General features: G+C 33.3%; 1 protein-coding gene across 9 annotated transcripts in view; it reads right to left on the bottom strand.

Moving 5' to 3' along the window:
- GALNT13 (polypeptide N-acetylgalactosaminyltransferase 13) overlaps nucleotides 1-25,681 on the bottom strand; it is a 446,421-nt gene that overhangs the window by 106,901 nt on the left and 313,839 nt on the right. For all 9 annotated transcript variants that reach the window (XM_054699734.1, XM_054699735.1, XM_054699736.1 and 6 more), the window contains one exon: nucleotides 22,596-22,776. In XM_054699734.1, the coding sequence (XP_054555709.1) occupies nucleotides 22,596-22,776 (181 nt within the window). The remainder of the gene's footprint in view (nucleotides 1-22,595; nucleotides 22,777-25,681) is intronic.

The following is a 25,681-nucleotide window of genomic DNA, read 5'->3' as shown; positions in this document are numbered from 1 at the left end:
TAGGTATTTTTTTTTTTTTTTGTTCTACATATGGATGGTACTCAGTTCCTCCTCTGACCCACTATTCCATTCAGCACTTTGGTCTTATTATAAGTTTGTTGTTGCTCCTGACAAATATATGCTCTTTTTTAGTCATTGTCTATACATTATTCATTTTAGAATCCCTAAGGGTTTCCAACAAACTAAAGTGCTAAGTATATAGGGCCTCCCCTGGTGGCGCAGTGGTTGAGCACAGCGATTGAGCGCTGGGTTGCGAGGCTGTCTGCAGCCTCTGCAGCGCCGGTTCGATCCCCGGCCGCCAAGTGAGGGTCCCACATGGCACGCAGACCTCTCCTGCAGCCCGCTGCTCTCCTCAGCAGTGTATTTTGTCAGTCTGCCTGTTCTGTTCCCTGCTCTGGCTCTGGTGAATTCTCTCACCCTCCTGCGCTTCTGACTGTACCCAGAGCTTGTATAAATAAATAAATAAATCTTAAAAAAAAATTTAAAGTGCTAAGTATATAATGAATGGATATTAAAAATACATAAATTTAGATTTAAAGGAGATGTAAGAGATAAAGTAAGTTGTCAAATCATTAGGAATCTTGCTTCTTTTGTTCATTTTATCATTTATTCCAATAATTCAAATTAAAATGATTTATTTTAAGGATGGGCAGATATTTAATTCCAAGAACATTCATTGCTATGCTGTTTAGAACACTTTAAATGTTCTAAGGTCCTAGTAATTAGGGTTTGAATAAATAATTTTGATTAGTCCATATAATATAGTGCAGTCATAATTAATAAAATATAAATATAATTTCTGAATGGGAAATGTTGAAACTATATAAGTTATTTGTTTTTTTAATCTGCAGATAAGGAGCTTATATACCAAAATGTTCATAGCAATTAACACCTGTTTTCAAGTTACAGTTGTTTCTTATTTCCCTTTTTATTTATTTATTTTGAAGATTTATTTATTTATGCATACAAGAGCCAGGGTACAGGCCAGAGAAGGGGGGTTAGGTGAAAGAATTCACCAGAGACAGAGTAGGGAACAGAACAGGCAGACTGACTGAAATACACTGCTGAGAGGAGCAGTGGGAGAGACAGGAGAGGTCTGCCACACCATGTGTGTTGGTCCCTGGCTGGCCGGGGATGGAACTCATGCTGCAGAAGCTGCAGACGGCTGCAGAGTGCAGTGCTTAACCCCTTGTGCCACCAGGGATGCCCTACTTCCCTTTTTTAAAATAATCTTTTTATTTCTATTTTTCCTGTATATTCACTTCACGGAAATATGAATTTTATTAAATGAACTGGTTTAATGATTAAAGAGATTCTTTAGCCAGTGCTTCACTGAATGCTCCAGTGCTTCACTGAAGATAAATGCTTTATCTAGAAAGTTTTATTCTTTGAAAGTAAGAAATACAAATATTATTGAGTTCAGTATTGGGATATTTAGCATTTGCCATTTGTTGAACAAAGTCACTGAAGTAAAAAGAAGAAATTGTAAATCTCAACTGTGCAGACATATTTTCTATAAAATTGTTCTATTACTTCTTTCCCCTGTTATTTCAAATTATAATATTAATTTCAATAGCATTTAATTCTTTATATCTCTGCTAAACTATAAAAGAAATGCCAAAAATGTTTTAAAATATCATAATTGAACAATGACTAAAAATAATTATAAATGAACAGCTCCTGTTATTGTAAAGATAAATTAGCAGCTTATCCCTTCTCCTAGACAAATTAAAATGACTATTTCTCCTTGTTAAAGGAAAAAGTTGTTCTCCTACTAAAACTGCAAGTGACAGCTGATGCTTCCTTTGAAACTAGTCTTTTGTTTTAACAAATGAAACTAGTGTCTTTACTTGGATACTAATCATGAATGATAATATCAAAGAGGCCTTTATCTATAATTGTAGTAACTTACAAAGCTTCACAGACAGCTGAGTTCATTATGTTGGAGCTGCCAATCACATAGCCAGCCATTTATACTGCTTTTGAACTATCGTTAGGTTTCCTCATGGATATTTCCTTTATCTTCTCTTTCATAGGACTTTGAAACCTTTCATTCTATCTCTTTCCAAATGACATTCTAGGAGATCCCCATAAGATTTTCTTTGCTATAACAGTGAAAAGAGATGTTTTTTTCATTCAACTAATGTTCCAGATATGTTTTTTTTCCAAGCTAATCTTCTTAGATTTTTTGAAATAGTTTCAATATTATCTTGAGGACTTCTTTTCTGCATGTATTGATGAAAAAAACGTATGTTCTTGTGCAGGGTGAAGGGTACCCCAGGGCCCCACCCTGCTTCACATATGCTACTCATAGCATGCTACACACCCTACGTTCACTCCAGATTCACAGAACAGCTGCCAAGATAATTCATGGATGTCCAAGAAACTGATAAACAACCTTTAAACTGAATTGGAGCTAGAAATATTTCCAGCACTAGAGAAAGTTGTAAACTTAACACAGAAAACAGCATTGAGTAACAATATGTATTTTTAATCCTTATAATCTAACCCATGTGGCCACACTACCAGAACACTTTCATGGGGCCCCCATTTCAGACAAAGGAAGTAATTATCCACCCAGTGGCTTCCGTCAGAAAACTTGCCATCATCCTGGACTTCTTCCCTGTTCTTAATTGTAGACTTCGAAGCAATCACTACTTTTGTTATTTCTACCTCCAAAATAATTCTCAACTTTGTGTATATATCTTCATTCTCAAATGATATAAAAGTAGGCCATGAACATTATTCACTTGGTTTAGAACACCAAGTCTTGCTGCCTCCAATCTCATCGACTTCAATTCTTCTACCAAATAACAGCTAGAATGATCTCTCAAAATAAAGGCAATTCACTTTCCACTTATGTCCTTCAAGGAAACCCATTTGCCCTTTGAGACAAATTCCATATCGCTGCTTACCTTTTCCAATCATACTAAAATTCTCACTTTCAGTTCCTGGGAAACATCATGCTCTTTCTTAATTTTCTGCAGTGACAAACTTTCATTCTTCTGTTAGAAAAACTTAATTTTTCCACTAGTGTTTCCTTTTTACCTAGTTAAATTCTGCTTATCATTATATTTCAGCTTAGAAATCAGTTTAATCAGAAAGACAGCTCTTGCCTCCTAAAAACCGTTAATGGAAAATGTCCTATATGTACTCTTTTGTAATTTTCTATTGTCATCCTCCTTTTAAACTTCATTGGAAGTGTTTATTTTCTTGCTTTAATTTGCCTCTATATGGTAACACCGAGGATGGGAAACACAATTTTTTCTTCACTATTTGTTATAGGAAAAAAATGAAGGGATTCGAGGTCCAACTAGCAAAATAATGTTATTCATACACATTACATTCAACTCAAATGTACTGCTAAAGTAATAGACTTAATTATCTCAGTTCAGGGCTTTCAGCTCCTTACCCCTATCCTAAGCACCTATATAATGTCATTCAAAAAGCATCATGCTTTTTTTATACTGTTCTAATTTCTCCTCTCAGGTACTGAAGTTTTTTCTGCAATTTGATCAAATAAAATCCATTTTTCTCTGACAAGCAAATGCTACCTATTTGTTTTATAGCTGAGTCCTTACAATGCCAAAACACCACCAAGGATATTATGGTTCATAAAATCAAAACAAGGGGGGTGGGAATTGTATGGGGACTATAACCATGATGAAAATGCATGCATTGTGCAAAAATGAAAAATGATGTAAAAATATATAAAATGAAAAAAAAATTAAAAAAGACTCCTAGGACCCGACTCCGTAATGGCCTTTGTTGAAGTAGCCCTCTCTTTCCTATAACCCTTCCATAAATGCATCCATATGAATGGAGAGCATTGCTTCAACAAATGAAAAATCCTCATTTGTTCACTGCTAAGTTGAAGCAGCTAGACAGTTTTCCATTATTACCAAGGTTTCTGAAAAATAAGACCGTGTGATTATTCTTTTCCTAAGCCTCTCTATTCTCTGAATAAAGAATAGAAGCCTTCTTTCCTTGCCTCTTTCAGAGCAAACTTAATACTAATGGGTCTGAAGGAAAGGTTTAAAAAATTTCATCACTTTTCAGTAGTCAGTGTCTCCTGAGGTCCTAAGTGGAGTACAAGGTAGTACAAAAGGTAAGTACAGATCCTCTATAAAACTTTCTTGTTGCGGTGAAGGAAAGTAAAATAGGTCAACCCCAAAATGGGTGACTTTTGCGAACTGATTACTTTTGAATTAAAGTTTCTTAATAGACAGTTCTGAAAGAAGGACATCGCTTTGTGTCCTTGAAGCCAGGAGATAAATCTGCTATGTGAAAGGTACCCTCTCTGTAACAGAAAGAATAAAAACATCCTTATCACCAAAGATTGGCTGAGAAGCCTGTAGAAACAAACATTGTTATTTCTTCAGTAATCTATGACCTTGAGCCCAGACCCCTCTGTCTTATCAATTCTTCACAAATTCATTGTTTCTTTGTCTAAAAAGTATAAAAGCTGCTTTCCTTGAAGCTCATATCTTTGGGACCCTGTTTATGAAATTGAATTTATTTTTTCTTATAATTATTATGCCAATTTAATGATTAGACCAGGCAAAGAACTTACAAAGGAAGAAGGAAAAGTTTTCTGTACCTACAGGGAAAGTGGAGACTGAAGCAGAACATTCTAAAGCAATTAACATTAGAAATCAAAGTCAGAGGGGCCTCACTGGTGGCTCAAGCTATTGACAGCCACTGCGGCATAAGTTCAATCCCAGGGCAGGGAGCTAACCCACACAGCACAGCTGACCTCTCCTGTCTTGCCCACTGCTCCCCTCAGCAGTGTATTTCAGTAGATCTTCCTGTTCTGCATCCCACTCTGTCTCTGGTGAGTCCTCTCACCACCCCCGCACCTCTGGCCAACACCTCAGTTCTAGTGCACATAAACAAATAATAATAAATCTTTTAAAAAAAGAAATCAAAATTTGAGCATATCTACAGACTCTGAGAATGGACTGATTAATTCAGAATTAGGGGAAAGAATTAGGGGAGGGATATAAGAAATGTAGGAAAACTTCCAAGAGGATGCAGCATGCAACTATGTGCTTTTTATTTTCCTGCAATATAACAGTTGAAAAATAAAAAAAAAAAGAATAAAATGATTTCTTACTTTTCATTCATTTCCTTTTACTGTAAGATAAGATTAATGAATTTTCAGCACATCATTAGACTTATATTAGTATAATTTCACAATTTGCCCTATTTCAATAGATATCTTACTATTAATATGCTTCTAGGGGAGGGAAATTAGCTTTTGACAAGTGGAAGTATAGGGGAAAAAATCCTTACTGGCAGAAGACAAGTTCATGTTAGGTTGATGATTCTGTTGCTGGTTAAGCAACCAGAAGAGGTAGGGGTATTATAAAGATGCCCCTCAACTTCTTTGTCTGAAATCTTAGCATCAAGAAAATTATGTCTGGTAAAGAACATTACTTTAAAAAAAAAATCTCATTTCAACCATGCAATAGGGCTGTACAGGCCACATATATTTCCCTTTAATTTCTCACTTGGTTATATACTCAGTTTTTCTGGGGGGTAGTTTGAGCAGAATTTATTATTCCCATTTTACAGATGAGTTGCTGAGACTCATTAAAATTCAAGAATTTATCAAAACTAGACAGTCTGATAAAACCTGGTCATGAACCATCTGGCTACAAAGTCAAAGTTTATGTTCCTAATCTCTAGAATAAACAGAGGTAGTAAACAGTATTTCTAAATCTTTTACACAACATTTATATTCATAAACAATGACAACTTCAATCATTTTTTCCTTTATCTTTTTCTCTTTAATATTGTGAATACCTTTAATTTCACTTATAGGTCAAAGTGTATGAAGCAATTTACATACTGGAAAATATCAGGAAATTAGACAAAAAATGATAAATTCAGTGTTCAAATGTGACTGACTAAATAAACACTGCATTTATGAGTTTATTCATTCACTTATCACTTGCCTATTCCCTATGTAAGTACAGAAAGTATTTATACCAAGCAGTAGGCAAACATATATGATTAAATCAAATTTTTTTCCTTAAAGAACTCCCAACTGAGTTAAAGCTGTGTATAAAAACACATAATTATTAATGCAATTTTAGATACACAGATCAAATGTCATGGGAGAAGATTCAGCAAAAAGATAATTACTGCACAGGATTTTGAAGTTATTTTTCAAGTGAACAAAGGATAAGGTTATTCTGGACTAAAATAAGATTGCATAAAGATACACATTCTAAATTGTCTGGACTTCTAGCCAAATGTGAGAAAGTTGGAATTTTGAATATTTTATCCAGAGAATAAAATAAATTCTCCCTGCATTCAAACCCAAAGTAGATCATGTAGAGACAGGACATAGCTGCTATTCAAGTTGTTCAAACTGTTTAAAAATGACAGATGAATTTTTCCTTAGTAAAGATATTGGAACATTTACCTCTAGAGCTCTTGTCTCACAAGCAACACATATACTCTTCTCTATTTTTGCAGCAAGCAGGAGTTATCTATTCATTGTTACAGTTAGATGTTTGTGACTTTTGAAAAAAAATTAAAGGTATTTCAAGTTAGTTCTCACTATTGAGACAGAGATTCACATATTAAGACTTGGTTGTTGACAAAGTCAGGTACACATCTGAGTACACATCTTTGTCAAGATTAAATTATATCTATATGTCCTCTGAATTTTCTACAAATTAATTTTCATTTAAAAATAGAAGTGCTATTTGTAATGAAAATAGTATTTTAAATAGAAATACAGGTAAATTTCTAAGTAAAAATTTTGTGGTTATTTAACAGATTTTTCTATCATAGATTTCAAAAATAAACTCAAATGATTGCTACTACTTTCCTTCCTCATTTTCAAAACCTTCCATTATTTTATTTTGTATACAGCCAATGTCTTGGTTAAAGTTTTATTCTGCATTATATTTTAATAAGGACAAGAAATAATGCTATAAAAGGAATGTTTATAATGAGTTGTAAGATTTTCTTTAAGTATTCATAATGCTTATGATGATCAGAAACAAAGAATCCAGACATATTAATTGTCCCAGCTCTACTTTTGCCATATTAACATTTGTCCTTGTCATCCTTTTAGCTGAGACAAAGAAACACTAAAATGTGGGAGAAAATACTTGCACAGTAACCCCTTTAAATCTAAATTATTACAAACGTAGAGAGGCTTAAACACTCAGTAGGAAGTTAGTAATGGTTATATTGTTTAAATTTAGGTCTTTGTTACTTGAACATTTATGATTTCACATAAGCATCATTGGATAACTCACCTAAACCTAATGTTTATTGGGGGTTAGAATAATGTGGATTTTTGATCCATAGTGTAATATATTCTGAGGAAAAGAATTTTTTAAAATCCATTTCAGATATTTCCAGTAGCAAAAGTTGAATGTCCAAACCATTGGTCCCTACAGAGAAGGAGCAGAAATAAAGTATTATAAAGCTGGGAATAAGACTACCTTCACTTTGAGTTGACAGTAGCCCAGTGGGCTTATGTGGAAAAAGGAAAACAGATTTATATATGCTGGGGGAAGAAGATACTTAATGGCTCTCTCCTTTTATCATATTTAGCTTTGACCAACAGGTAAGGGAAACTGATGATTTTATAGTCATTCCATTGCTTTTGTCACTCTCTCCTCTCCCAGTTGTGGAGAAAGGTGCTGCAAATTTTATTGGATTCAGCCCTAAACCTTCACTGAGCATGTTATATTAATGAATGGGTTTCCTGAGCCACACTAGCAAGGGCAAAGGGTAGAGTCTCTCCAGCACTACCCATTCCCTTGTGGTTCGTGCACATGTACTGGTCATTTTCTCTGCATTTAAAGTTAAGAGGGAGAGAGAGAGAGAGAGAAAGAGAGAGTGTGTGTGTGTGTGTGTTTCCTTTTACTAGGTTCCTAGGTAAGATTGTGCCCAATATGGAATCTTGTTTTGAGAATTGGTGCATATCATCTGTCTGCTTTTAAGAAGTGATCTTTGGGGGCCTTCCCGGTGGTGCAACGGTTGAGCACTGGGTTGCGAATCTACCCGCAGCCTTTGCAGCACCAGCTCAATCCCCGCCCGGCCTGCGAGGGTCCCACATGGTGCGCAGACTTCTCCTGTGCCCGCTGCTCCCCTCAGCAATGTATTTCATCAGTCTGCCTGTTCTGCTCCCTGCTCTGGCTCTGGTAAATTCTCTCACCCTCCTACACTTCTACTGTACCCAGCGCTTATATAAATAAAATAATCTTTAAAAAAAAAAGTGATCTTTGTTTTCCATTGGACTATATATTTTTTGTTTATATATCCTTCCACTTGGAAATCACTGACTGGGCTATGAAGGGGGTAGTAGTTCCAGTACAAAAACTTCACTATGACTTCTATTTCTAAATTTTTAAAGGACTAGACAGTTGTCTAAAGAAAGCAAACTGGAAAAGCACACCAAACACAAAACAAAACTCTGGGACAATGAAAAAACAAGATCAATAAAATTCAAATCTCAAATTGAGTGATAATACCTATAAAAAACAATGGAGTTGTATACAGAATACATAAGGAATATCTTAAAATCAACAAGGGAATAAAAAAGAATGAATAAAATTATGATGGAGCTTTTAAGAAGTCATGACTAGCAAATAATTGATGCTTATCTTAATCAACAAGAAGGCCACACAAAAGACGGAGCTATAGACACCCATTGTATTTATGCACAGTGTGGCTCATCAGAAGAAATATTACAGAAATAGAATTACATTCTCCATGTTACACTCTCCATGTTACACCATCATAAAGAAAATAATTATTGGAGAAATAGTTAGCACAAGGGCAACAATTTTGTTAGTCATTTGTTAACCAAATGGTTAGCACAAGTAGTAATAAGAATGGCATAGCAACTTTGGGAAAAGACTGGTATTTACGTGGTTGAAAAAAAGAAAAAGAAATATCAAACTTGTTCAGCAATTTCACCTGTAGGTATATCCCAGGGACTAATGCTTTTCAAACTGTCATAGTCATAGATAAAGATTCAGACTCTGATTCAGTGGAAGCTTAAGATACAATAATACCTAGTTTTCAGACAGTATGTTGGATACAAGAATATTTATTTTGAGATATTCTATAAACTGTACTTCGTAATGTGAAAGCTGATTTTCATAATAAAACAAAAAACTCATCTACACTATGTACCTAAAGTAATATGAATTGATATCAATATAATATAGATGTACTATAGAATGGGACAATGAGGTTAACAGAGTAAAAATTAAAATGCAAGGAATTTTATCTTTTGTAACAACTGATAAAATTTGAAGGCAAAAACCTAAAAAAGATAATCAGAAAAAGCAATTCTGCCATAACATAATCAAATTTTACAGCTCTGTGGACTTCTGATTTGATACAAAAATAGGCTTTAAATATATAGAGGAGTAGTGCACTGTTAGCAGTATATCCCCGAAACTATCTTCTTTGAGACTTGTAGTAGAAACTACAAATTATACATCAATAGTACTCCCATAGTAAGAATTTAAATCGCAGTAATGATATTGCTGATTAAGGCCATTTATGTAAGTTCTGGAGACTTGGTGAGTAGGGACAGACTTTTTTGAATATTATTAAAATTAAAGAGTGCTCTTATTCAGTACTCTCATCCAAATAAAAGTGCTCGTAATCTCCACATGGAATTGCGCCCAAGGACCATCAATAAGAGATTTCTTCAGGAAAGTATCTTAGTTCGCTTTCCTCTACCCCCACTCCGCCAGGCACTGAACCTGTATTCCACTGCAAATCCCCGATACAAATTACAGCAGAGGCAATTTTAATCTGCAAAAAATAAAAAAGAAAGAAAGAAAAAGAAAAAAAAAGGGGGGGGGGCAGGCAAGCCAGTTGTTGCTAGTTCTTCTCCAAGACTAGAGGAAACTTCAGCAGTGATCCAGCAGAGTGAGTGAATATCAAATTTAAAGCAGTAGGGACTCCTGATGGACAAACCAGAATGAGCCACAAAATGTGCCCTGGGCACCTGAAAGATTCAAACTGAGTAGAGGTTTTGTTGATACTAAATTTTGCATGTTGGGGAATATTTTCAAAAAGGGATATTTTCTTGAATTTTTATAATATTAAGTACTTTCTTCTGAGAAGTGTTAGAAAGCATATCTTTTTATCTCAAGGCCAGTTCTTTTTTAAGTAAGGCTATGCTTAATAATTCCTCTTGTAGATAAACAGTCATATAAATGCTGACCTAGTACATGGTAGAAACCAGGATTTCAGCTTCTATCTCTTCTAAGAGGAAACAAAAATTGTTATATACAAAGATGTGGCTGTTTTGGTAAACATTTGTATTGTTGCTAGAAGAAATCACTAGTTTTACAAGAGGGAAGGGATTTTGATCTGTATACAGATGCCAGATGTAGCAAATAAAATACAGAATACCCAGTTAAACTTGAATTCCAGATCAACAATAATTTCTTAGTACAAATATATCAAATGTAAATATTACATGAGACATAAAATATTATTTGTTGCTGATCTGACATTCAAATTTAACAAGGAGTCTTATATTTGGTAGAGGAGGTTGTTAGAGGAACAGGAACGTTTTTCTATAGTGAGTAATCTTATCATAAACTTTAGTGATTTGATTTTAGAATTAAGGGGCTTAATGTTGGGAGAACCTGAGCATCTATTACTAGGGTACAAGGCAATAAGATAGCCAACCAAAGCAGATAAAAATGAGACTTTAATGATTCTTACTGTAGTGCTTCTCATACTGTTGCATGCATAAGAATCATTACAGACCTCATTAAAATGAAGCAGTCTAGGTGGTTATAATAAGGTACATACATGGTACGAAGGGGGGGTATTGAATAGAAATTTATTTCTTACAGTTGTGGAGGCTCGAAGGCTGTGGTCAGGGTGCCAGCTTGGTCTGGTTCTAGTGAGAAACTCTTTCAGGTTGCAGACTGCTGACTTCTAGTTTCTCCATGTGCCAGAAACAGAGCAGCTTTCTGGGTTCCTTTTCACTATGGTCACTACTCACCTAATAGTTGCACAAAGGCTCCACCTCTTAATACTACTATACAGTGGGTAAGGATTTTGACACGTGAATTTTGGGTGTCTGCAAAAATTAAGTCCCGTATAGTGGTTCTAGACTGGTGTCTTAAGACTGTGCATCACTGATAAGACAGGTGATGTCAATGCTGCCTTTAGCTGGCACGCATGGAGTAGAAAGGGGTTACAGCAGTGTGCTCAATTTTACTGACCATTAGAATCATCTGGTAGCATATTAAACACATATCCCTGGATGCTTCCCTTATTGTTAACGGTGGAGACTCTATATTGACAAAACAGTAATTTGAGATGACAAATATGATCTAATTGTGTTCTTTACATATTTGACAGAGAATAGCCTAATATCTTTGATAAACAAATCCCCCAGAAAATGTCTACTTTTTTTTTTTTAAACTTTTTTTTTTTTAGAGGCATGTTTTTATTTATTTGTTTGTTTTGTTTATACATGCACTGGGTACAGTCAGAAGCGCAGGAGGGTGAGAGAATTCACCAGATCCAGAGCAGGGAGCAGAGCAGGCAGAAGGACCGAAGTACACTGCTGAGGGGAGCAGCGGGTGGCAGGAGAGGTCTGCTCGCCATGTGGGACCCTCCTCCGGTGGCCGGGGAGCAGCCGGGGATCGAACCGGCGTCACAGAAGCTGCACACAGCTTCGCAGCCCAGCGCTCAACCGCTGCGCCACCGGGGAGGCCCAGAAAATGTCTACTTTTTAAACATTGATCCACAGTATTCACAGAAATAATAGTTTAGTCTGACATTACATTGACTTTCTCAAAAATAGGACCCATTACTATGGGGAACATTTGATAAGATTTCATCTAATTTATGTGTTTTATTGCCGATCACATGAGCATCCACCAGCCATGCAGCTACTTGGCAGACATAAATGCAAATATGAAGAAAATGTGATTCCAGAATGTGGGGGTTTACTGAATATAAACTATAATAGATGCCATAAGAACTTAATGGCAGGGATGAGGAAGTACATGGATGTGTGTTATATTTATTTCTAGAAAGCAAAAGTTCACAGTGGAAATAATGTATTTGATATGTCTGAGATTACAAAATAATTTTATGGTTGTACTTCTGAAATTGGGGTGGAAGGGTACTAGGAAATATTATGATTGTTACGGGCTGTCTATATAGCTTATCATACTCATAGGGAAATCTACTATAATATTATAGCCTATAATGATGTTACAACCAAAATGAGAATTTAATATGACTTTTCCTTCCAGTGTATTTAAGGTAAAGCACTTTTATTATTGCTAGAGAAGGTACACTATATTAAACAATCAAAAATCAGATTTAATAAGTCAATATCTACCAAACAATTCTGAAATTGGAAAAAATCTTTAGCTGTATATATATATGTCTGGCATAACCAAGAAATTACTAAGTTCACACTTTAATTTAGATGTGCAAGTTTAAACTTACTATATATAAAATTAATAAAAAAATTACTACAACCAAAGATATCAAAAGATATTACTGAAATGGAGAAGAGTCATATTTCATTTCAATAGAATGCTTAATATTGAGCTTACACTCAGTTTAACTGATATTTGTAGACTAAATATAATCAAAACCATTTTCAATAAAGATGAAAACCTATTATTAAGGATTTATCACCCAAGAAAATAGAAAGCAATTTTTCTAGTAACATTCAGCATAGGATTGTTCAGTGATTTGTATAGTCATTTGTATGAATTATGCATTGATATTCATTCTTCCAATGCTTTTAAATGTGAAATGAAAGCATTTGCTGTTCACATGTCTGTTTAAAATCCATTTTATGTACTTAATTTACATAGGTATGTTTAAATATAAGTAAGTAAATGAGGGTACAAGATTTCCTTGGATTTTCATTTTTCCCTGTTATCTCATTGGTATTAGGAAAACAATGTAGTGAAAGGCAATAGATATATTTAGCATTCCTTTTTAAATTTACCAGTACATTGACACTGAATATTCAATAAGGCTTTACTAGCCATTTCATATTACATATAGATAAATAAAAATAAAGGTGTATGTGAACAAGTTTAAATATTGGGTAACATTCACTCACCCAATTTTTGGCATTTCCTCTAGCTCCTCTGACCATTTAAACTTATGATTTCAAACCTCCTAAATGTGACCATGTTTTGTGGTTCAATCTGTCCAATCACTTACCCTTTATTCCTTCTTCTTGCCAAAGGAATAACAAGGTTGAAATTGTATTGCAATTATAGAGTTGAAAAGGATTTTTAAAATATTTTTATATACTTGTGGAGATATCTGATGATATTTTGAGGTATCACAACCTTTAGGCTTAGAAATTTAGAACTTGACTTTTTCTTATCATAAAGTCAAGAGGACTCAATCAAAAAAACTAAAAATATGATGGTAAATATAATATCAATGAATCAAAATTCAGTGGCTAATTTAAGAGAATTAAATTACTTTAATTCTTTCTCTTTGTAGGTAGACTCTTAAGAAAGGACTTTTGTATTAGATGTCAGAGAAGCAGCAAAATAGAGACGTTATTTGCAAATTGATAGTCCACAACCCTGAAAAACTTGTGGATTTCCTCTAGATTTTGGTAAGCCAAGGATCCCCCAAAATAGAAATCTAACTTTCACTCAATGCCAGAATGACTGCTATCACCGCCAGTCCACTTAGCTCCATGTAGGTACAGTCACTTCTAGGCAGACTATACTAAAAGTCTTAAAAGTAGAAAGCCACATGATTTATTGTTCAAATCAGGACACTATTGTGAATGAAAGGTGATGTTATTAATAATTACTTCCACATAACAGACATAAAACATGATTGCCCCAAGCAAAGATAGAAGGACCTCCAACCCCAAGGTTGGAGAGTATATTAGAAATTTCTCATGGTGAGTTGAAATCTGTTTTCTTTCCATTTTAATTCAGGGACTACCAGAATAAACACAATGTTTTTATTGTTCTGATGGTATAGTTGGAAGAGTCAGAAAGACCTGACAAGAAATCAAATCCAATCTCATTCAGTCTTCATTAGAGAATCCCTAAAAAAAGAGTCATCTAGCCTCTATTCAAATATTTCCAAAGACAAGAAATTGATTGCATTGCAAATTATTTCATTATATTTCTGGAAAGCTTGCTCTAGAACTTAAAATTGTCTCCTAATAATTCCTTATCTTCTGAGTCTGTACAAATATCCAATCTCTTCCCCATAATAGCCCCTTTTAATAAAACTGCCACACCTGCTCATCACCCTGTTCTCAGTCAAAGGCCCAATTTGCTCTACCATTATTTATATAGAATAGGTCAAATGTTAATTAAATATAATTACATTTAATTTGGTTTTCAATTTGGCTAATTTTTGACCACTTAAATAACTTAATCAGGGGGTTGGGCTCTATGTTTTTTAATTACAGTAAGAATTTTAATTTAAAATGAACTTTTGGTGTTTCCATATGTTTAGAAAACACTAATTCACATTTATTATATCATATAAAATGTAAAATTTACTTGCTGAGCCAAATGAACCAACATTAAAGACTAATCTGAGACTTTTATTTTGTCAATTTAAATCTATTTGTAAACCACAATAATTGTTAATTTTAGTACATACCTCCTTCAATTAAAAGATGATGATAACTAAATAATATCGAATTAGTACTTACCTCATTAACTGCGTGTTAATGAATCCATGTGTATGTGTGTACATGGTCTAATATAATTTTCACCTCACGTGGCTAAAGTGGCTAATAACCAATATGACATTAGCCTGCACTGAGGTTTTGGCAATTCCATATTAACAGTAACTACTCCATTATACTGCTTCAGATAAAATTATACAGGGTGTTTATTTGTTAAATAGGCATAGTACATTTTCAGAATGTGCTTCCTTTTTGCCAAGCTTTTGCTCTGCCTGCCTGATGCAGACTTTATTATCCTGGCCTATATCCCTTTTCCAGTATTCCTTTCTAACAAGGAAAGGTTTGCTACGAAGCTCTTTTCAGCTCAAAGCCCAACTGGATAAAGATAATCACTAAAAGTGCAATATTCATTCTCTATATAATTTGTATATATATGCTAAATGATCTGTGAATTATTAGGAATTGAAGGTAATCTGTCATTAGGAGGTTAATATCTGGTAGGCAAATATGTGGTTAGCTTTGTATTTTGTTTTCTTCTTGTAAGGAATTATTTTAAGTTAGCGTTATTTTAAGTTAATTATTTTAAGTTAGTATCTTAAGTTAGAATTCCTGTTAAGTTTAATCTATCTTGTATTATTATAGGATCTAGAAAAGCCTGAGTTTTCCTAATTTTCTAAAAGTTTTCCTTGATTCTACTCATTTTCCTAAGTGTGTAGAAATTAAACTCATATTTTATTTAGCCTATCTTCAAGATTAATATAAACTAGGAGTCCAGGCAAAAATGAGCATAGCATTAAAAATTCAGGCAAAGACAATGCCCCAGAACACCAAATGCTAGGGTCTCTATATTAGAATAAGAAATGTTCAGTGTATAATCACCTGACCACCAATAATTTCATGTGAATGCTGTGCTACAAGAGTGACTCACTCAATGCAGTAAAAAATAGGATTAAAATTTGTATAAACAATTGCATAATTTTAGTTATGTTAAAATTAAATAATGAATTTGGGACACTGAAGAATTGAAAATAGGTATGATAAGCTTCTGTATGCACCTGAGTCATGTTTGATTCATATTTAATTGTTACATCGAACAAAAACTCTCAACCAGCTCCTAACAGTAAAACTTCATGCATCTTTACCATTTCTTTACCATTTGCACCAATGTGAAAAATGTTGAATAGTCCTATTTTGACTACTTCAAGAAGCCGTAGGGAAATAAAAATCAATCATAACATATCCAATTTAATTGGAGTAGACTTTAGTAACTGGAAATTTTAGGATATTGCATTAGCTGTGCAAACATACAAAATAATTAGACTAGAGATATACATGTTTTGTTTGCAGGAGAGGCAAAAATTAGATATATGAATAATTTGGACAAATAAACCCTAGAAGGTACTAATTATTTGTGAATAAATCATAGAGATCATTGACTACTTAAAAAGAAAGCTTTCATATACTTTATACAACTCAAATCTAAATCATTCAAAGAAATTTCTGGGACATCTAAAATGTAGTAGGTAGCCTTGGGATAAACTGTCTTCCCAGAAAATAATTCAAAAATCTATAAGGGTTGAGATAAATAAATACTACTATAACAATTAAATTACTTTTAAGTTTCTTTTTTATATAAATTATTACAATCAATTCTATCAATTAAATCAATTGAAATTGTTTCTGAGAGAAAAATCTTGAAATATATATAACAGACAAAAGATCAATAATCAAAACAAATAATGATCATAAAAATATAAAGGAAAACAAAATATTCAACAGTAAAATGAACAAAGATTATGAATAAAAATAAGAAATCCAAATGTAAACAGCTGCAAAAGGTTTTTATTCCTGTAGTAATGTGAGAAAAGAAACTGATTATAATTAATTACATATGTAAATTAAAATATGTATGCTTACATGTACACAGATATATATGTGAAAATAAAATAGATTATAATCTTGAATGTTTATCACATGGTATAAATGGTCAAACACTGTTGGTGAGCATGATAATAGTGTTTGGATGGAAGATTTGACTTTTCATTGATATAAATCTACTTCTATGAAAATATTTGTCTAATAGCAAAAGAAATACTTAAAACTGAGTTATTTATATTGTCAAACATTATTTTAAATGTTTTATACACTTTTTTATTTAAGTAATCAAAGAGCTATGTGAAAGGACCTATTATAATTCCAGTCTCACAGTAAGAAAGCTAAGTACAGAGAGGTTAACCTGCAAAAAAGGCGGAAAGGGAGCAAATATCAGAAAACACTGGAGCTTGTTGGCCATGTTCTGGACTTGTGACTTTGTGTAAAGTCATTAAAAGGTTGTTAGGAAGTGAGAGATCAGATGAGAACAAGTTTTGGACAGTCCTGCCTAATACAAGTGTGAAAAGCAGACAAGTTTGAGGCAAGGAGATACACCAGGAAGCTCAGGAGGTTACCTGGATGCCATATGGGTGTGAGAATGAGGATAACTGAACCAGTTTAAGAAAACTTAACCAGTAGAATAAAAAGGATTTGGAGATTCATTGGATTTTGAAGTTATTAAGTGAAAATTTGGTATCAAGGAAAATGTAGGTAATTCACATAAGCATTCTTTTTAATTTTGACAGTGTAGTCCCCATATGCTAAGAATTTTAATCTTGTCTTCTTCATGTAAACTAATGAAAAGTGATGATGTAGGCAGTTTTTATTTTTTGGCATAGACTGAGTTGCAAGGGATGAGGGACACACCAGAAACAGAACAGGCAGATCTACTGAGATACATTACTGAGGGGAGCAGTGGGCAAGACAGGAGAGGTCTGTTGCACCATGTGTGTGTTAACTCCTTGACTGGGGACTGAATTCAGGCCATTGTGGTGACAGCACTAAGATTTAACTCCTATGCCACCAGGGAGGCCTGTTTATTTTTTAAAGGTAGAGAGAACATCTTATCTGTTTCTATCGCCCCTCCTGGTATAGTGCAGATCAGGAACTTAATAAATATTTGCCTAATAAAGAGGGGCAAGGTAGTATCAGTATTATAAAAGCACTAATATGTACTCCTAAAATACCAATGCAAACATCAACAATAAAAACTGACCTAATGCCTTCAAGGACTAAGAATTTAAAAGTATTTTGATTGTGGCAAAAAAAAAAGGACTAATTTGTTAGTATACTGTCAATATAGACCATAGATGTCATCCCTTATTTCAACATTTAGTATTTCAAGTCAACAGGCTGATAAATAAACTATGCACTATAACAAAATAGCATATTAAATGATTTAGAATTTACTCCTCATGATGTCATAGTCACTCAGTGATAACATGATTGCTGATGCTAAAAAAGCATTTATAAAATAGCAAAAATTCAAAATTCATAGGTGCAAATATACTTTACTTTCAAAAGTGCTGTAGTCCTTTGAGATGAATTAATGATAACTCAACCACAAACAGATATCATTGGATTATATAAAACAAAAAATCCTCTGTGCTGTGCATTTTGCTGGAAACATGAAAACCGATGCTAATGATATCACATTTTCATGACTTATAAAATAAATCAGTTATTCAAACTACTGATTATTAAATATCTTAAAAATATCAGCACAGTTAAAAGCATTGTGTTTATAGATACAGATGTGATATAAATGAATATAGGCCTTAACATTTAATAATAATCCAAAGATGCTGCTAATAAAAGCTACCCTTGATGAGATGGTTGCTCTAAAAAAATTCTGAAAGGTTAAAACTTTCCCAACAAATACAGAGTTAAGCTTTAAAATAATTTCAAGAATCCTTCCCTAAATGTGTGGTTTCTGTTTACTTCAAATATAGATCAAAATAATACATTACTGACAAAGGAAAATAAACTGCTTTTCCATTTACATAGAATACCTTTAATGGTATGTTTGGGAGTCTTTAATTTTTATTTTCAACTTGGTTTTGTTTAAAACAAGAGCACAAGCTGTCCAGTAAGAAAAGGAACAATAGGGAGTTATATAAGGATAGCTGTTCTAATCACCATGTCAACTGATACACAGCTAGAAATCTACCTCCCCCCAAAAAGAAAAACAGTATTTATAGAATAGCCAGATTTTCAATATATGGTTAGTGTCCTAACTACACCATATTTAAAAATGTTAAGCTTTTTATCTGTGACCAATAAGAAAAATAAGTTGCCACTTATAATGGGGTGTTCTGTGGAGAATGGTGACTGCTTACATACTTTCATTTCCAAAGACTTGTTAGGACAATCAGATTGGCTTAAGATGGAATGGGCCAATTACTAGCAAAAACTGCCTCAGGCTTTAGGAGTCTACAGGGCTTTAAAAATCGATGATGCTATAGTATTTGCATCCTTAAAAAAGAGAGCCAAAAAGCAAACTAAACAAATGTTGAAAATGTATTCTTCAACACTATTTTAACTTCCCTTTCACATACCCATTTAGTAGACTTGATATAATACTGCCAACTCTATTAATATTGCCAATGACTAGTCAGCAGATGCCAAATATAACAAATATTTAAAAAAAATCAAATAAAAGCAATTGACATATGTGGTTATTTGCATAATCACATTTTAACTTTAAGTTCATGGAGGTCATGACAAAAATAAAATACTTTATAAAAATAAAATATTTTTAGTTTGTGGGCTCTTATATTATGCTGTTTTATTGGAAAATAATATTTTATTCCTAGATTGTGCTTATTAGACTTTTCTATTAGTTTGAAGATAAGATTATATTATTATCGTACTGTAATCATAAAACCCCAAGCACACAAATAAGTCAGTGGATCCTTCTTTTACGATGGCAAACTCAGAGGAATGATATTCCAAATACGTAAAGAGGTACCCTTCACTTTTTTTCGATCAGTGATTCATTAACTAGGGGTTGGATCAGAAGTGGAACAAAGCCTTCTAATTTCCTGCAACTTTTGTGAAGAAATTCCCTGGTGTAGATCAGACATCCATGGGAAATTCAGTAGAAAGGAAGAAACATAAATGGCTCTCTTTTAAAATTCATTCATTCCTTCAAAGTGTTCAACAAATAATTTTTTCAAGGACTACAAAATGATAGCAAAGATTCTAAGCATTAGAAATATAAGTGTTTAAACTACTTTGGGTATAGAAACAAGAAATAAAAATTAAATCAATACAGTATGTAGTAAAAATGACTTGTGTGTGGTAGCAAAACTGCAAGAAATATACTTTTGACAGACTACCTTGTTAGTTCAAGACAGATAGGATTGAGGCATCCCTAAAATCAAGCAATAAAGCAGGTAGGTACTATTTTGCAGCACATATTCGAAGGAAGCAAAGTGGTAAGAATTCAATTCATAAGCGCTATGTACTTAAATATCACATTTTGAAAACTGCATACACTTAGAGTAAGATTCGGTAACAGATGCTCTGATATAAAACATCAAATGTCTTGGACCAGTTGACAGATACTTGCAAGTCTAATACTTGTGTTTATGTATATTATAGTAAAATATATAATTCTAAGTGTGAAAGTACATTCTTATATTCCTCGAAATTCCTGCCACACCAACATTTCTCTTCTCAAATTTACCTGTTATCCAAGGAAATAAAAAATAGAAACCCAACAATTCTAGATGATAACAAAAAAGCACACAGTTTTGATTTTAAAAGAAAGAGAAATTATCCGTATTAACTAAAATAGTTATTCACTCCACAAAAGGCTCCACACTACAAATGACAAACTCCTTACTTCTCAATACAACACATTTTATCTGGTTTTGGGAGTTTTAAAATCTTCCCAGGGCTACCACTGTTAATAGATATCCAATTCTAGTTTCTGCCTTACTTTCCTTCTTCCTTTTCCACTGAGAAGCAATTTAATGTTTTGTGGCTTTGGTTTTTACTCTTAGCCCACAACATAGCAGGCAGGTTCCATGCTCAGCAACACTGACAGTCTTTGAGACATATTTAAGCATAAATACCCCTTAGGAAGTTCCAAGATATTTTCAGTATATTCCCTAAATGTCTTTTTTCTGCTTGGCAAAGTACCTTTCTGGATTTAAATGAGCCTACTTTATAAGAACAATAACTTTCCAAATGGTATTTATTGTAATGTAAAAGCTACACTTTCAAAATATACAAACAGTCCCTGCTGAGTAACATAAAATCATTAGTTCCACATAGCAGGTGTTCTTTTTTTACCCTTTAAATGCTAAACCTTGTCATTTCATAATAGTTTGAGAAACAGTTCCATTATCTGCCTTTTTCATTCAATGGAAAATGATACAAAAGACTAACACATCACTTTATGTAAATAATATTCATCATAAGTGAATAAAATACACATGATTGAAATTATTCTCAATTATGAATATTCCTGAATCTAAGTGGCACACATTCCTTTCTTCTATTATTTGAGCTTATATATTTCTACAAGTAATGATCTGAATTCCCAAAGTATCATCAAAAGAAAATGAAAAGGTTACATAAATGTCATTGCCTTGCTGCGAATTTAACATGCTCTTACTGAACTCAACTCTCTGAACATCTGGACAGGGTTTGTGCTGTAAAGATAAATACATCTATGCATGAAAGTGTTCCTGGCAATAGCTTCTTGACTTGAAGAGGCATGAAAATGTGTGAAAAAGTTCTCCTAATCATACATTAACACATGCATTGCCTTTATTTTTCTTCTCTATAGAGTAATGCTTGATCTTAATAGAAAGTTCATGCTGTTCATTTTTTCATGTAAAAAAAAAAACTTATGATAGTCTCATAAACACTTCAAAAGTCAAAACATGTTAGCTAGAATCAAAACTGTTTTTTTCTAAGAAATGTAATCGATTGTTGTATAAAAGAGGCATGAATTTTTGTTGCTGTTTTGTGTGCTATCTTACAATGATCCAGATGGCAAAAAGGTCTACATATAAATTATCAAAATTACAACATTGGATGTTATTTTATTATTGAATTGAATTCCTATTTTGTGTGTGTATGTGTGTGTGTGTGTCTAGACTTTGAGATTTTGAAAGCAAACTGCTGCCTTCCTTTTGTTTGTATCTTCCAATGTCATGTTTTCTTTTCTTTAATTGTCTCACCAGTATATTATTTGGAAATATAAAATTGGTAGATAAATTTTAGAAAATGATAAAGAATTAAATCACTCATAATCATGCCACTGAGTAATGGGATTTTCATTATTTCTCTTGAAATGAATTTTTAAATGACCTTTAAAATTTTGTATTATTTAATAAAATTTATTTTTTTCTTAAATTCTTTTAAAATAGTTAAAATATTTTTACTAAGAATTTTTTTTACTAAGAAAAATTGGCAAATATAGAAAAATATAAGGAAAAGTGGATATACTCATAATCTCAAACCCCAGTAACCACGTACATTTAATTCTCTTTCTATAAATATTCCCCTAATTGCTAAAATACCTTTTTATTGTCCCATATTATGCTTTTAAAATATCTATTGATGAGCAATTTGCTGTCACTAAATATTTTTAAAATACAATTTTGAGTATTTGTATAATTCTCACCTTGTTTCTGTATAAAACATCTATCCTTTTCCTAGTCACCAAATCAAGAAAATAAGGAGGTAGAAAATATCTTTTTAAACATTTAAAAAAATTCTTAAATTGAGCTGATAAATGATAACATAATATTGAATTTAGGTCTTTGTGTACAATTTCTCCATTTATCTAGTCTATACTTGTGACAATAATGAATCAAAGAAAGAATACTTATAGGCATATAAAATAAGCAATCTTTCCATTTTAGGTCAATCTTTCTATTTTAGGTACAACCTTCTCAAACATAGTTTTCTGGAATGTTTAGGTAATAAACATTTTACTTGTTAGCAAAATGGCAGTAATAATGAAACACCTATTCACCACCTTCTTTAATTTTTTTTTTCTCTGCAGAAGAAGAAAAATATCAGAATTTTTTACCTGGGGATATGATATAGAAGAAATCTTTAAATTCATCCATCCAAACTTCTGCCAGTCTCCTATTGTTCTTGTTGATGACATGACCGGTGCCACCAGGGAAAGTGTACGGTGTTGCCTTTCGAAAAACATGACCGACATGGGAGCAAGTCACAATTTCCAAGGAGCCTCCACATTGCCAAATCTGGGGAAAAGAGTGACCTGGTGTAACCATCATTGTAGATAATGCAGCATATTGTATGAGAAACAACTGAGGCTAAGGTCAAATCCTCAGATCTTACATGGTTCAGGCAAACATCTGAATGAAACAGAACAGGTGTGCTTACGTTTGGCAAAGGATAATAATTTGGAAATCTCGATATATGTCAATATTATAGCATTGGGAACATGGAAGTAAGAGATAATTATTTTCATGTGTATTTATTAGAATAACTAATTAGGTTAACTTAATTGCTATTTAATAGATATTTGGAATCCAAATTTTACTATGAATGAATGAATATATTAGAAATCTGTATATATTAGAAACCACGGTCAGTCACTCAATTTGCTTTGGGGAAAAACCAATCTATTATTTAGTACACTCCTGTGGAATTTTAAATGTCTATTGATTCCCAGATGTTTACGTTTCCTGTAACATAGGCCTTGGGATGTTATTATTATTCTTGAAATGTGCTAGGTCTCCTTTGTATCTGCTCATTGTCTGTGCATCCTTCAAATCCCATCTCCAAGATCACTAGTTCTAGGAAGCTCTGTGGGGAGATTTAGTATTGTGTTGTTTTTTTTTTGAAAATTTATTTATTTATGCATATAAGAACTGGGGTACAGGCCAGAGGTGTGGGGGTGGTGGTGAGAGGATTCAACAGAGACAGAGTGGGGAACAGAACAGGTGGACTGACTGAAATACACTGCTGAGGCGAGCAGTGGACGAGTCAGGAGGAGGTCTCCTGTGCCATGTGGGTAGCTCCCTGGCCAGCTGGGGCTGAACGCATGCTGCAGTGGCTGTGGATAGCCTCATGGTTTATGCCTTCACCACTTGCACCACCAGGGAGATCCTGTGTTGTGTTTTTTTTTTTTTTTTGTACTTGAAACATTTTATGAAGAGCTGATTAGACTGTATTTAAGCATTTGTTTACTTCACTATCTCTCCTTTAAAACTATAAACTCTTGGAAGATATGTATCATGTATTTTTTTTGGTATGGTATTAAGTACATTACACATAAAACATTTATTTTGGGGCCTCCCTGATGGCGCAAATTGCTAGGTCTTAGCACTATCAAGCTATGGGCAACCACTGCAGCATGAGTTAGATCCCCAGCCCAGGAGCTAACCCACATGGCACAGCAGACCTCTCCTGTCTTGCGCACAACATCCCTCAGCAGTGTATTTCAGTAGATCCACCTGTTCTGCTCCCCACTGTCTCTGGTGAATCTTCTCACCCCTAGACCTCTTACCTACACCCAATTCTTTGTGTAGTATGTAAATAAAAATAAATCTTTTAAAAAACATTTATCTTCATAAAACCACATTACTTAGTAATAGATAATACTAATAGCATGTGTTTTGTGTAAATACATACTTGCTACATATAATTAAAATGACAATTTATATTGTAATTAACATTGCTCTTGTTTTAAGGGGAGTTACTTGTTTTGAAAGAAAATTTTCTCTTACTGATCTCTCAAATATACTCATCCTGAAGAGGTATGTTATTGGGCTTGAGTGAAAGAGATACTTTACCAGAAAATGAAAGATGCTAAATAGTAATTATGTTATACTAATCAACAATGGCTTGTGCCTTACATGTACGGTTGATTCTCATTTCCTAATTGCTTATAGTACAATGCTAACAGAGAAAAGGTTTTAGCCAAACACTGAAATGTAGTAATAAAAGAGAAAAACAGAACTCACTATTTCTCTTGAAAGATGACTCATTGATAAACAACTTATTTATTTTTATAGAATGAAATCTGTAAACATTTTTGTCATTACCCATTTTCACATTCTCCCTTCCTATGGAGGAAGTTGAGCCTTCTCCTATCAAACACATATCAGTATGTCAGTCTATATCAAATCCCTTCCTTCTTCCTTAAAGACTTTACTGGTTTGGTTCTCCTTTTGATTTTCTTCTAAAACATCCATCATTTACTAACTACTAGGTTATGTTTACCATCACATAAAATCTGTCTTAAAGATTAAAAAACATAAAATTATAAAACATAACAAACAATTCATCTTTTGGTTCATATTCTGGCTAACATTTACCCTGGTTCACATTCCTTTCTAAAAATCCTCATTTTTTGTTTCCCTTTACTGCAAATTAACATAAATTATATTTTATTGATATATGTTGCCTCTCTTCTTCAATTTTCATTCATTTTTCTACCCATACTGACGTGCTATTTATTTCTGCAGTTTCCCCCAAATTGCCATAGTGAAACTCACAAACTCCTTTAATGAACTTAGTACACACTTTCTTGTATTGCTTTGCTTTTCCTTCTCTGACTTCACAGTATTTACATTGTCATGTTGACCTTCATCCATTTTATTAATTCTCTAGGTGACCTCATATCTTCTTATTACTTTACATATTCTGAATACTGACAACCTACAGTCTCATCTTAATCCAGGCCTGTCCTTTTGGATACAGATCTGGGTACCCAAACATCTATTATGACACCTCCTTTTGCACATGTCACAGATATCAAAATCAACATGTCCAAAGTGGGATGATTGTCATGCAGATCTTTTTTTTTTTCAGTCTTATTTTTTATCATCAATGAATGGTGCCACCATTTACCCCAGGTATTCAATTCAAATATAACAACAACAAAATCCCAAACCCTAGAATTCATCATTGATTTCTCCTTTTTTTCATGATTTATATTTAATCCAATAACAAATAATGGTGGTGTTACCTGTAAAATAATTCCCAGAATATTTATCTCTAATATGTCCTATCTGATTATTGCATTAGACTCTTATCTTGATGCTTTCATGGTTGTGCTCCCATAATTTAATTTGTACTGAGAAATCACAGTGGTCTTAAAAAAAAACTAATTGTTTTGTTTTATTTGCCTGTTTAAAT

This window comes from Talpa occidentalis, unplaced genomic scaffold, assembly GCF_014898055.3.
Source record: "Talpa occidentalis isolate TD23 unplaced genomic scaffold, MPIMG_talOcc4v2.1 talOcc4.3, whole genome shotgun sequence".
Classification (NCBI taxonomy): Eukaryota; Metazoa; Chordata; class Mammalia; order Eulipotyphla; family Talpidae; genus Talpa; species Talpa occidentalis.
Note: the sequence above shows the minus strand (reverse complement) of the source record. Positions and strands in the feature narration are given on the sequence as shown.